The sequence below is a fragment of the Plecotus auritus genome (assembly GCF_963455305.1).
Source record: "Plecotus auritus genome assembly, chromosome: 8".
In the NCBI taxonomy this organism is placed as follows: domain Eukaryota; kingdom Metazoa; phylum Chordata; class Mammalia; order Chiroptera; family Vespertilionidae; genus Plecotus; species Plecotus auritus.
Genome location: NC_137782.1, coordinates 62,799,302 through 62,813,904, shown reverse-complemented (window position 1 = coordinate 62,813,904; position 14,603 = coordinate 62,799,302). Strand labels below are relative to the sequence as shown.

Sequence of the window (14,603 nt, the reverse complement as noted above, 5' to 3'; positions counted from 1 at the left end):
GCCCAATTTGGCAGTCAGACATCCCTCAATAGGTCCCAGAGTGGAGAGAGTGCAGGCTGGACTGAGGGACACCCCCACCTGTGCACAAATTTCGTGCACCGGGCCTCTAGTGTTTTATAAAAGCCTAAGTTACAATATATCAGATTAATGGAATATTATGTAGTTATTAAATATCAAGTCTGATTCAGAGGCACAACAGAAAGGTATACTTCCTATTCCTCCTGACAGCAAAAAATCTTAGACTTTTATGTACAGAACAAAAATGAGACTGAAAGACGGAGTGAAGGACAATGACTGATGACCTTGGGACCCAAGGAAGTACACAGCAGTGAGTTTCCTAGGTTTTACATTTTCATCATATATCCTAGACTGTGGTCTGAAGAAGCTAGTAACCTCCAAGATACAATAGAAAATCACATGTTCAATTACCAGGACCATCCATACTGAAATGAAAAAAGATAACCAATGGACAACAACTAAGCTGACACAGATGTTGGAATTATATGGCAAGGATTTTAAAACAGCCATCATAAAAATGCTTCAATTAGCAATTACCAACACAAATGGGGGGAAAAAAGAAGTCTCCATAAAAAAATAGAAGCAATAGACCTGGCCCTTATGTTTCAGTGGTTAGAGCTTCAGCCTGCACACCAAAGGGTCACTGGCAGATTCATTGTCTGATGAGAGCCCATTTCCTGGTTCAGTGGTTAGAATGGGGCCAGGTATTGAGCCTGTAACCCAGGTACGTGCCCTTGACTGGAGCTCTTTAGCTGGACACTGGGTTGGAAGAATGGTTTTAAGGTGAACCTTCCCAGAAATGGGACAGGTAAGATGTTTCTGATTCCAACATTGAGTTTCTGCTTTGTTCCAGGGTGACCATGAAGAATTTGATCTTGGTCCCTGCTGTCTAGTTTACAATCTAACCAGAGACAGGCCGCACATTAAGAGTCACTGCTCTGCCTCTGCCAGCCAATCCTCACACACTCTACAGGCAGGGACCCCAAAGAAGAGTTCATTCCATCTTAAAGACTCAGGTGACTGTCTTCCTCAGAACCACACTGCTAGCCAGGGGTCCAGCCAGGATTTGAACACAGAGCTCTAACATCAAAGCCTGCTGTCTTACCCACTACATTAACACGTCCACATCAAAAAAGTAAAAATAAAAAATTATATCAGATAAATTTTTTAAAACTCACCATTTGGTACAAGAGGGACCCTGTATCCACTTCACTTGGTCCCTACACCAAGTGTCCAGCTGGGTAAATACCCATCAAACAGTCCCAGTGGAGGAGATGGGGCCCTTAGATCAGCCTGACACCTCACCACCCCTGCTATAAGAGATGGAATCTTGAAACATCATGATGAATGAAAGAAAATGGAAATGGAAAGAATACAGATATAAGGGAATGCAATAGACTTTCCTTCTCCTCTGGAGTTTTCTAAATTATGTATTGTGATTAAAGCAAAAATTATAGCATTGTCTAATATGGTTGTCAGAACATATGAGGGAAATATTTAGGACAATTATATTATAAACCCAAGAGGATCAAGTTAGATAAGGTTTGTACACTTTTGTATTCTGATTGCAGTGGTGATTTACATGAATACAATAAAATGGCCTGTAATTATACACACATTTTATCAATGTTAGTTCCTGAGTTTTAATATTGCACTTTAGCTATATAAAATATAACCATTGGGGTACCCTGGATGCAGAATGCATAGAAACCTACCTATCCTATTTTCATAATTTCCTGTGATTATTATCATCTCCATTTTAAAAGAATAAAAAATTTTGTCTGGTCACCTATCTATACCCATTGTCTTCTATGACTACTATAGGTGTTGCCCTTGCAATCCATAGACCAGATCCCCTAACATTGTGCCTTTTTACATTCTCTTTGTTACAAGCATTTTCCCAAGGTTGCAGCTTCACTTCTTCAGATGACATGTCTGTAATCCTTCCTTCTCTATGTACCAGCAGTGTCATTGTGTACTTCAGTCATACTGTAATGAATAGCTTACTTACATGTTTTTCCACTAGACCAGCAATTTTCAATTGTGCCACAAGAATTTTTAAAACATGCAATACCTGACTATTTGGTCAGGGACACTGACCTCTTGTCCCTTTAGATTGTCAAATAAAAAAATGACAACAGCCAAGACAACAATAGCTGTTCAGTATGAATGAATCAATATTATACTTTTTTTTTGTCAGATTGGCAAATAATATATTTTTTTGGTGTGCTGCAGAATTAGTTTATGTGTGCCATGAGATACAAAAGGTTGAAAATTGCTGCACAAGACTATGGGTTAGAGGGAAAACACTATGCTTTTATTAAACTGGAGGCCCAGTGCATGAAATTCGTGCACTTGGGGGGGGGGTCCCTCAGCCTGGCCTGTGCCCTCTTGCAGTCCAGGAGCCCTCGGGGGATGTCCAACTGCCTTAGTGCTACCACAGAGGCGGGAGAGGCTCCAGCAACCACCGCTGCACTCGCCAGCCATGACCCCGGCTTCTGCCTGAGCAGCGCTCCCCCTGTTGGAGTGCACTGACCACCAAGGGGCAGCTCCTATGTTGAGGTCTGCCCCCTGGTGTTCAGCATGCGTCATAGTGACTGGTCGTTCCACCATTTGCGTATTAGCCTTTTATTATCTACTAGAGGTCCGGTGCATGAAATCTGTGCATGGGCGGGAGGTGGTCCCCTCAGCCCAGCCTGCACCCTCTCCAATCCGGGACTCCTGGCTCCTAATCGCTCACCTGCCTGCCTGGTCGCCCCTAACTGCCCCCCACCCCCCGCCGGCCTCATCGCCCCTCACTGCTTCTGTGTGCCAGCCCGGTCTCCCCTAACTGCCCCCCTCACCAGCCTGGTCGCCCCTAACTGTGCCCCTTGCCAGCCTGGTTGCCCTCAACTGCCCCCTCACTGCTGACCTGGTCGCTCCTAACTGCCCACCACCACCAGCCTGGTCACCCCCAACTGTCCCTCCTGCCAGCCTGATCACCCCTCACAGCCCCCCCTGCTGGCCTGGTCACCCCACGCAGCCTGCTTGTTCAGTCGTTTGGTCGTCCCTCACTAACCGCCCTGCCGGCCTGGTCGTAGGCAGCCATCTTATGAGGGAGTGATGGTCAATTTGCATATTACCTCTTTATTATATAGTATAATAATAAAAGTGTAATATGCTAATTACTCCAGACATCCTTCTGGATGAAGCTGCAGGAGCCGAGGCAGAGGCGGCCGCCGTTGCAGGCGGGGTCTGAAGCAGAGGCAACCACCATAGCAGCGGGGGGCCGAGGTATCCGCGGCAGTGGGGGCTGAGCCCCTTGCACAAATTTCATGCAAAGGGCCTCTAGTATAGGATAATTGAATGAGAAGGAAGTATAAAAGAACAGTGGCTTATCCCTCTCAGAGGATTGCCTTGCATCTACAGTACTAATAGCCCTGAGTTCATTTCACTGGCCTAAGTCTGTTTCTCTGTACCATACAGTTCCTTCTTTGTCCATCCACAAGAAAACTTACAGTCATTCATACAGTCTTTTCCATAGATTTACTCTACTTATTTTTACTTTTTGAAGCCTGATTACATTCACTGTAGTAGGGAAAGACTATCATTCTCTTTTCATTCCTCATTACTAGTACCTTTGATTGCATTATGCAAATGTCATGTACTTAAAACAACTACTAGAAGTTTTTAAAAAATCTTTAGTAGGAAACGAAGTAAACTGTTCAAATATTTTTATTTAACACTAGTGGCCCAGTGCACGAAATTCGTGCACATTAAAAGGGAATTAATTAGAGGAAATATTTTAATATTGCTCATTGCCCTTTCTCTATAATAGAAGTGTCAGAGATGAAAGAAAATTAGTAAAATGTATATGAAAATCTTCCTCCTGTCAGAGTCTGGGGCATACTGCGGGACCCAGAGTCAAGTCCCCGCTCACCCACGTGTGTCTCAAAATCGCGTGAGACCCAGACCCAGCCAACCCCAATCCCATCAAGCCCCAACAGGTGGGGGGCGCGGCCTCAGGTCCCCTGGCCTGGCTCTGGGTGGGGGGCGCAGCCTCAGGTCCCCCATCAAGCCCAACTGGGCGGGGGGCGCAGCCTCAGGTCCCCTGACCCGGGGCAAAGGGCACGACCTGAGGTCACCCCACCAGGCAGGTGGCGTGGCCTGAGGTTCCCCGGCCAGGTGCCAGGGCGGTGGGCATGCCTTGAGGTCCCCTGTCAAGCCCCACTGGGCAGGCGACGCGGCCTCAGGTCCCCAGTCAAACCCCGCTGGGTGGTGGGGGGGGGGGGTGCAGCGTCAGGTCCCCACCGTGGCCTGGCGCCACACAGCCTCAGGTTCCTGCTGATCGCTCATTACAGGAACCCCGCCTCCGCTGTGGGAACAGCCATCTTGTGATGGCGTGAGTGTTAATTTGCATATTCTTTATTATATCAGATGCTTAAATTTGATATACTCTTTTTCTCTTAAGGGAATTAATTTTATTTTTATTGAATATTGATATGATATATTTGGAAAATCCAACATAATTTCACATTCAGAATAACTGCTGTTGTAATTGTCCTTCCAGATAGTTAAAATACTGTGTGTGTGTGTGTGTGTGTGTGTGTGTGTATGTGTGTGTGTGTGTGTGTGTGTGCGTGCTTTCCATAAATGGATTTTGGGAAACATACTATTCTGTTTCTGAGTTTTTTCACTTAACAGTAAATTACAGACACTTTCCTCATTAATTCATACAAATTTGTCCTGCCCCCCCCTCCTTTAAGTATTCTGTGAGGTATGATTATATTATAACTTTTAATTCAGTTTCTTATTGGTGGACCCATATGTTTTCCATTTCTTATTAAGCAATATGATGCTGATGAATAATTTGTATGGTACATGTTACATTTTTGAACACTTGATGATTTTGTAAGTCCCAGAAGTGGTAATTGTTCTTTCAGGGGAGCAAGAATTCAGATTAATGCCAAGTTCTTATTTATTTTTTTTTTAAATAAATCTTTATTCAGATTATTACAATTATTTCTCCTTTTTTCCCCCATAGTTCCCCTCCAGCCATTTCCCACCCCATCTTCTGCCCTTACCTACCCCCCACTGTCCTCATCCATAGGTGTATGATTTTTGTCCAGTCTCTTTATGAACCCCCCCATACCCCTTTCCCCCTGAGAATTATCAGTCCACTCCCTTTCTATGCCCCTGATTCTATTGTATTCACCAGATTATTCTGTTCCTCAGGTTTTTAATTCACTTGATTTTTAGGTTCACTTGTTGATAGATATGTATTTGTTGTTCATAATTTTTATCTTTACTTTTTTCTTCTTCCTCTTCTTTAAGAATACCTTTCAGCATTTCATATAATACTGGTTTGGTGGTGATGAACTCCTTTAGCTTTTTCTTGTCTGTGAAACTCTTTATCTGCCCTTCAATTCTGAATGATAGCTTTGCTGGGTAGAGTAATCTTGGTTGTAGGTTCTTGCTATTCATCACATTGAAAATTTCTTGCCACTCCCGTCTGGCCTGCATAGTTTCCGTTGAAAAGTCAGCTGACAGTCGTATGGGTGCTCCCCTGTAGGTAACTAACTGTTTTTCTCTTGCTGCTTTTAATATTCTCTCTTTGTCTTTTGCTCTTGGCATTTTAATTATGATGTGTCTTGGTGTGGTCCTCTTTGGATTCCTTTTGTTTGGGGTTCTGTGGGCTTCCTGGACTTGTAAGTCTATTTCTTTCACCAGGTGGGGGAAGTTTTCGGTCATTATTTCTTCAAATAGGTTTTCAGTATTTTGCTCTCTCTCTTCTTCTGGCACCCCCATAATTCTGATGTTGGTACGCTTGAAGTTGTCCCAGAGTCTTCTTACATTATCTTCAACTTTTTGGATTTTTTTTTTTTGCTTTTTGCTTTTTCGGTTGAGTGTTTTTTGCTTCTTTGTATTTCAATTCTTTGACTTGATTTTTGTGTTCCTCTTGTCTGTTTTTGGGTCTCTGTATAATATTTTTTATTTCAGTCAGTGTATGTTTAATTTCTAGTTGGTCCTTTTTCATCTCTTCGAGGGTCTCGTTATATTTATCGGCCTTTTCTAGGATATTCTTAAAAAGCCTTATAACCGTGGTTTTGAATTCTATATCCAGTCGTTTGTTTTCCTCCATTTCTTTCGTTTGTGATCTGATTCTTAGACACCGCATTTTCACTGCTTCCCTGAGTTGGTAGATTTGTGTGCTAGGTTTCCAATTTGGCCCAGTGGGTCTGCCTCCCCAGTTAACCTGAGGTGGACACTCTTGGTGCACCCCTTTGTGGACTGTGTGTACAGCCTTGTTGTAATTAAGTCTTGATTGTTGTTGGTATCACTGGGAAGAATTGACCTCCAGGCCAGTTGGCTGTAAGGATCAGCTGTGTCTATGCTGGGAGAAGTCCGGTGCTGGAGACAGCCTTATAGGATTAGACTTGCCAAATTGCAATAGCCTCTGTGCTCAGCTTGGATGGGGTGGAGTCTCAGTCTTGGCTTCCCATCAGCCTTGCCCTTGCTAGCACGTGTGTGCCTTCAGTCCTCTGCCTTCCCGGCTCCCGATTCTCAGCCCTAGAGTCCAGACTCCCCCCACAAGAGCGTGGGTCTCCGGGGGCTCGCCTGGAACTGGGGTTCACTGCAGTCAGAACTGGGGCTCACTTCAGTCAGAACTGGTGTTCGGTGCCGTCAGGAGCCTCTCACTCCCTTCCGCTAGGGAAAGCCTGTGGCAGCCTCCCGCAGCCTTTGTGCGCACTGGCGCGAGCGGACTTTCAGTCCTCCGCCTTCCCCGGCTCCCGAGTCTCCGCCCGAGAGTCCAGACTCCCCCCACAAGAGCGTGGGTCCCCGGGGGCTCGCCTGGAACTGGGGTTCACTGCAGTCAGAACTGGGGCTCACTTCAGTCAGAACTGGGGTTTTGTGCCGTCAGGAGCCTCTCACTCCCTTCCGCTAGGGAAAGCCTGTGGCAGCCTCCCGCAGCCTTTGTGCGCACTGGCGCGAGCGGACTTTCAGTCTTCCGCCTTCCCCGGCTCCCGAGTCTCCGCCCGAGAGTCCAGACTCCCCCCACAAGAGCGTGGGTCCCCGGGGGCTCGCCTGGAACTGGGGTTCACTGCAGTCAGAACTGGGGTCACTTCAGTCAGAACTGGGGTTTTGTGCCGTCAGGAGCCTCTCACTCCCTTCCGCTAGGGAAAGCCTGTGGCAGCCTCCCGCAGCCTTTGTGCGCACTGGCGCGAGTGGACTTTCAGTCTTCCGCCTTCCCCGGCTCCCGAGTCTCCACCCGAGAGTCCAGACTCCCCCCACAAGAGCGTGGGTCCCCAGGAGCTCGCCCGGAATAGGTGTTCAGTGCAGTCAGAACTGGGGTTCAATGCGGTCGGGGGCTCCCTTCCCCCTTCCGCCAGAGAAAGCCAGCCAGGCACTCCGCCGCCCTTCCTCTCTGCGCGCACAAAGACCCTTTGCCGTACCTCCAATTCTCTGTGAGCTTTTCTCCTTCCTTCTAGTTGTAGAATTTTCACTCAGTCAGCTTTCCTGCGGTTCTGGATGGTGTCCGTTCTGTCTTTTAGTTGTAGTTTTGAAATTGTTGTGCGAGGCAGCAGTTTAGGTGTTTACCTATGCCGCCATCTTGGTTTCTCCCCCATGCCAAGTTCTTATTTGTTTGTTTGTTTTTAACTTGTTTTGTTATTATATTGTGTTTTGGGGAGTTGATATAAACGTATTTTGTGAACTTCAAAGAAAATAGTTTTATTTGTATACTAGAGGCCCGGTGCACAAAATTCGTACATGGGGGGTTTGTGTCCCTCAGCCCAGCCTGCACACTCTCCAATCTGGGACCCCTCAAGGGATGTTTGACTGCCTCCGACATCTCTCTCACAATCCAGGACTGCTGGCTCCCAACACTCGCCTGCCTGCCTGCCTGATTGCCCCTAACCACTTCTGCCTGCCAGCCTGATCACCCCCTAACCACTCCCCTGCCAGCCTGATCAACGCCTAACTGTCCTCCCCAGCAGGCCTGGTCACCCCCAACTGCCCTCCCCTGCTGGCCCGGTCACCCCTAACTGCCCTCCCTTGCCAGCCTGGTAGCCCCTAACTGCCCTCCCCTGCCAGCCTGATCGCCCCCAACTTCCCTGCTGGCCTGGTCACCCCTGACTTCCCTCCCTTGCCAGCCTGGTCTCCCCTAACTGCCCTCCCTTGCCGGCCCGATTGCCCCTAACTGCCCTCCCTGCCAGCCTGCTCGCCCCTAACTATCCTCTCCTGCTGGCCCGGTCACCCCTAACTGCCCTCCCCTGCTGGCCTGATCGCCCCCAACTTCCCTGCTGGCCTGGTCACCCCTGACTTCCCTCCCTTGCCAGCCTGGTCTCCCCTAACTGCCCTCCCTTGCCGGCCTGCTCGCCCCTAACTATCCTCTCTTGCAGGCCTTGTCCCTCCCAACTGCTCTCCCCTGTAGGCCTGGTTGCCCCCAACTGCCCTCCCCTACAGGCCTGGTCACTCCCAACTGCCCTCCCCTGCAGGCCTGGTTTCCCCCAACTGCCCTCCCTTGCATGGCTGGTCTCCTTCAACTGCCCTACCCTGCAGGCCTGGATTCCCCCCCCCCCCCACAACTGTCCTCCCCTGCCAGCCATCTTGTGTCCACATGGGGGCGGCCATCTTGTGTGTTGGAGTGATGGTCAATTTGCATATTACCTCTTTATTATATAGGAATTTCCTTTAGCAGAGGAGCTGAGCATACTAGTTTTAAATCAGATTTTTTGAAAAATACAGAGGAAATGCTACCGTAATAACTTTCCTGGGAATACTAATCTACCAATGATAGTCTGCCTGTTTGGAGGTGCTCTGATTTGAAAACAACCCTTCAATGCAGAAGGCACGTATTTGTTTTTTTTAACTTTGAATTTAGAAGACTTGGGGAACTGATGCTAAGAGATAGGCAGAACCTATGAAGAAAACAACTTCTGAAGGAATGAGGCACTGGGTTGAGTCTTTTAAGTTGACATCCTAGACTGATCAGAATCTGTTCAACTGGAAACATTGTAAATTTGGTTTCTGTACCTGAGGTGTTGCCATGAACCCTGCAGTACAAAGGACCTGAGTGCCTGTCTTCACAGACAGTGAGAAAGACAGTGCCCTATTCTGCAACCCAGGCTGCTGATCTTAGAGGGGAATATAGATTTGGGGTAGTAAAGAAAGGACAGTCAAGGTGGCTGAACTACTTTTATAAAGGAAATAATTTGGTTAACTTTTGAGAAGGATCTGAGATCACAATAGTACTCTTGAAATTATACTTTGTGATTTAAAAAGGATTTATATGAGGACAGTGTCTACTTTTAGAGGTTGAACAAGGTTATTTATTTCTCTTTTCAGAACTCAACAGTAACAATTGAAGAATTCCATTGCAAGCTACAAGAAGCTACAAACTTTCCTCTTCGTCCTTTTGTGATTCCATTCCTCAAGGTAATTTTTATGAGATAATTACTGAATGTAATTATTTATCTTAACATTTCCTCAAGATCTGCTACTGATCCCTGTTCTGTGATCTAAATTTGGGCAGCTTGCACATTTTTCATATCTTTATTGTGGGCTGCTAGAAAAATGTGAGTGCAGTCTGCAGGTGAGTCTTATACTTGATGAGAATTACAAAAGCCTTGAGTTGTGGTCCGTGTGCAGATTCTGCTAATAACACACTGGAGCTCCTGTGAATGTCCCGGAGGTATAGGTGTGGTATGGAGGCTGGGGTCTTAGCAGAAGTAACTAGACACTAAATCTTTGGGTTGTGGCCAGAGTGTGAAGAAATGTGTTATCTGTGAGGAGGCTATCAGACAAAAGAGAGGCCTTTGCAACTCAGACTCTTAACCCTAAGGCAGTAATTTTCATTTTATGGCACACAAACTAATTACTAAAATTCTGCAGCACACCAAAAATATAATTTTTGATGATTTAACCAAGAAAATAGGTCTAATTTTGGTTCATTCACACCAGACAGCTATTGTTGTGTTGGCTGTTGTCATTTTTTTTATTTGACAATCAAAGGGACAAGAGATCAGTGCCCCTGACTAAATAGTCAGGTACTGCATGTTTTAAAAATTCCTGCAACACACCAGTTGAAAATCACTGCCCTAAGGACAGGAGAGCATGTGGGAAAGCACTGTATCCCCAGTTTTGTATAGCTCAATTCTCTGGAATTACTGTTCCCTGAAACATAGCTTTTGAGATTTATATGTAATATGCCCTTTTAAAAAATCTTTATTTTGAAATAATTTCATGCTCACAGAAAAGTTACAAAATGATACAAGAAAATTTTTTCTGTACCCTTCCTTCACTCAGATTCCCCAGATGTTAATATTTTATTATCTGGATTATTATTCTCTTTGTCTTTAGATTTTTTTCCTCAGAAATATTTGAGAATAAGCTACAGGCATGATATATTGAATCACTTTAATATAATTATCAAATTTAAAAATTAACATTGATAAAACTCTGTTACTATAGACCCTATCATGTTTCATCAAATATTCCATTAATAATAATTACAGCAAAAGAAAACCTTTTATTTTTTGGATCACATCTTGCATTTCTTTGTCATGTCTTTTTGTTTGTTTGTTTTTTTGTTAATTCTCTCCCAAGGATATATTTTCCATTAATATTTTAGAGAGAGAGGAAGGGGGTAGAGAGAGAGAAACATTGACATGAGAGAGACACATTGATCTGTTGCCTCCTACATGCACTCCTACCAGGGCTGGGGATCGAACCTGCAACCCAGGTATGTGCCCTTGACAGGGAATCAAACCCAAGACCCTTTAGTCTGCAGGCGGACACTTCAACCACTGCGCCAAACTGGCCAGGGCTGTTGTCATGTCTCTTCAGTCTACTTAATTTAGAATAACTTCTCAGTCTTTTATGATCTTGACATTGTTAAAGAGTACGAGATGGTTAATTTATAGATGTACCTCAATGTGGATCTTTCTGATACTTCCTCATGATGAAAATCATGTTATGCATTTTAGGCAGTAAATAGCAGCTAAGATTTAACTTCTGTCAGGAGACATAGGTGTTAATTGGTATCATAATTGGTGATGTTGACTTTGGTCACTTGGTAAAGACTATGTCATGCTTTCCCACTGTAAAGTTTCTATTTCTTCCTATTAAATAATTATTTTTAAAACCAGGTATTGCATCATTATGACTCACAGAGGAAAAATGAACCCATGTCAAAGATTTTTAGTTCATTATTAATGAATCAGTAAGGTGTTAGAACCAGTTCAGGGGAGAACCCAAAGAATAGATACATTTAAAATCAGTATTGTTGATATGAATGGACAAACAGAGGTATAATTGACTTCATCTACAGTGGGCAAGAGAAGTCAATTGAATCTCTACTGGACATAATTTTATGCAAGTCCATAGACAATAATTACTTTGCATTGCTATCAGTTCTCTGTGATTTGCAGAGTTATGGATAACATAAAGGCAGTGAAAGACTATAGTCAGATATCAGTGTTCTCTAGATCAGGCATAGTTTAAATACCTGTAACCCAAATCTAGCCTACCACATGGTTTTATGCAGCCTTGAAGAGACATTGTATGCATATATACATAATCCATGGACACAGACAATAAGGTGGTGGGGGCAGGGGTGGGCTGGAGAGGGCCAATAGGGGATAAAGGGGGACATATGTAATACTTTCAACAATAAAGATTAAAATAAATTAATAATTTTAAAAAGAATTGGTTTTATAAATGAACATTTGTAATTGATTTGGTAATAGGGAAAACTATCTTTGAATCCCAATTAAGTTGTTTTCCTTAATCCACTCCCTTTCCAAATGAATTCCATTCTTTTCATTAGCCTGATATTACCAAAAAAAAACTGTACTCAATTGTTTTTATATTTTGACTTTTGTCAAGATAATATTTGGAAATTTGTTTTCCTATCTTGTATATGTGTATCCACCTAATATCCACAATTATGCCCCTTAACTCACAAAGTCTAAATATCTGGCTAGTAAATATGTTCATCTTATCTTCTTTTGCTTTACCTTCATTTCGTACAAAAATGTAATGACATCAAGAAGGTGGGTCATCTGTCCTGGCTGGTGTGGCTCAGTTGGTTATAGCATCAACCCATACACCAAAAGGTGGCTGGTTTCAATTCTCAGTCAGGGCACATACCAGATTGCATGTTCAGTCCCGTGATTGGGACACATGTGAGAGGCAACAGCTTTTAAAAAAAGAAGAAGATGGGTTATCCTCCTGAAGTACTGCTACCGGTTTTTTAAAACCTTTTAAATGGGAGCATAGGAGACATAGAGGAAAATGCAGGGGTCTCTGGTGAACAGCTAGTATTGTAGCTCTGTTCTAACAGCATTGAAGACTCAGCCCCTCAGAACAGCCTGTGGTGCCTTGTTCAGCCCTTAAACAGCTGTGCTAGTTCTATCTTGGTCTGTTTTCTGTATGTCAGAGCCAGTAGACAATTATTTCCCCCAAGACTCTGGAATCATGAAGGATTTGTGTTATTAGGGAAGAATTAGCTTTCTTTCTTTTCAATTCATCAAAGGGGAAAAAAATCATCAAAGGGTACATACATGTCACAGATGTAAAGATCTGGCATGGTATTTTTTCATTAAGTTTTTACAGTTGCTGTAAGATTGAGGTTATAGAACAGACTTTAAAATTGTCTTATATCATCAAATTCCCTATTCTTAACTGTGTTCTTTTGGAAAACAGCATGAGGTAGGTTGTTATGGAAGCTTTTTGGCTAGCATTTGGGTTTTTGTCAATTTGTTTATGGTTTAAGCAGTCACAAATTATGGTGTCTGCTAAATTAACCCTTGGTAAAGGGATGATTACTTGCATGTATTAAAACTCTCTTTTCACTTGTTCGTCTTTTTCCATTGGAATAAAGACTTATGTTATGAGCCCGGTCTGAAATTTTTTTTAAAGATTTTTTACTGATGAGAGAGAGAGAGAGAGAGAGAAACATCAATGTGTATGCCCTCACTAGGGATCAAGCCCACAATCTGGGCATGTGCCCTGACAAGGAGTTGAACCAGCAACCCTTAGGTGAAATAGGACAGTGTCCAACCAACTGAGCCACATGAGCTAGGGCTGAATTGTTTTTAAATTTGGGGTGAAAAATATAATTCTTTATTTTTTTTTTAGAAGGAATATGAGAAAAATACCTTTATATGAGAAGGAATTAGAGTTCAATTGAACGAGTATAGAGTTTTTTATATGAATTGTCCACACTAAAGGTTTTCTTAGTTTGAGGCGAAGGAAAAATAATCAGTACATGATTATTGTCCTTATACAAAATAAGGAAATGTGCCCAGAGGGTACCACACTGAGAAATCAGTTCTGCCCATGGGTTACCTGTGTATTCTCAGAGCCTAGTCTAAGGCTTAATTCCAGTTATTCCCAGTACTTTTTTTAAAACCTCATATTCCAACCAAGCTAGAATAATCACAGAATTCCATGGCAGTTCTCACAGAGAACATGAAGAGAAGGTTAAATAGTAGTCAGAAGAGAGAAACTAGGCCTTGTAATAATAGATGGAAGAGTGGATTCCTCCTACTCCCCTGAAGGCATACTAATTCTCTAACTGACCAAAGTCTTCAAAAATGTGTAAGTCTTTAAATTATTATGTTCAACAAACCTTTATTGAGCTTTGTTTGACTGTGTACTAGGCCATAACAGTAAATAAAGCACATTCTCTTAAGTGGATTTACATTTTGGGGGGACAAGAGATAAGTCAACTAGTCATTTCAAGTTCACTATAGTAGATGTCACTTTACTCGCATAGGCATGTAAAAATCGGACTGACAAGGAGAGAAAGGCTTTGGTCTTGTGTCATCTTGTTTGAGAGCCTTTTGAGATGCTGGACCCTTTTGTGTGGGGCCCAACACAGGGAAAACTGCCTTCCCGCCCCTGCCTCTTTTTTTTTCAAGGCCAACCTGCCCCTGCTGCAGCGAGAACTGCTGCACTGCGCTCGGGCCGCCAAGCAGACCCCATCCCAGTACCTGGCTCAGCACGAACACCTTTTGCTCAACACAAGTATCGCTTCACCTGCTGACTCTTCTGAGCTGCTCATGGAAGTGCATGGAAATGGAAAGAGGCCCAGTCCAGAAAGGTGAGCAGAGAAGAGCTTGTTCATCCTTCCTTTTTCTGGAACCACTGAGCTTCCTCTTTGCTTGTGAAAGAAAATTTTATTACTGTGGTTATATATAGGTATGGACTCAGAATGCTTCTCAAATCTATAGGTGTAGCTCCCAGACATGAGTATTTTTTTGAAATGCTTCAGATGACTCTCTATGCCTCTGGTGAGAAACTCTTGTCTAGAGTATTCTATGTATCCATTGTTCCAGAACCATAAGAAACAAGCTGCCTAAGATATTTTTTTCTGTGTGAGGTTTTGTAAAAGTATAACAATTAGTTACTAATACATGTTAATGAATCACCATTATTTTGAAGGCTGACATTATTTTAATTAATTCTGGATATTTCAGCATGAGTGTCTACCTATTTTATAGTTTGTCAAAGAAGAAATATTTTTTTAAATATATTTTATTGATTTTTTACAAAGAGGAAGGGAGAGGGATAGAGAGTTAGAAACATCGATGAGAGAG

General features: G+C 43.5%; 1 protein-coding gene across 3 annotated transcripts in view; it reads left to right on the top strand.

The window, feature by feature from the left end:
- CBFA2T2 (CBFA2/RUNX1 partner transcriptional co-repressor 2) overlaps positions 1 to 14,603 on the top strand; it is a 183,968-nt gene that overhangs the window by 139,189 nt on the left and 30,176 nt on the right. For all 3 annotated transcript variants that reach the window (XM_080685872.1, XM_080685874.1, XM_080685873.1), the window contains 2 exons: positions 9,346 to 9,435; positions 13,926 to 14,107. In XM_080685872.1, the coding sequence (XP_080541998.1) occupies positions 9,346 to 9,435; positions 13,926 to 14,107 (272 nt within the window). The remainder of the gene's footprint in view (positions 1 to 9,345; positions 9,436 to 13,925; positions 14,108 to 14,603) is intronic.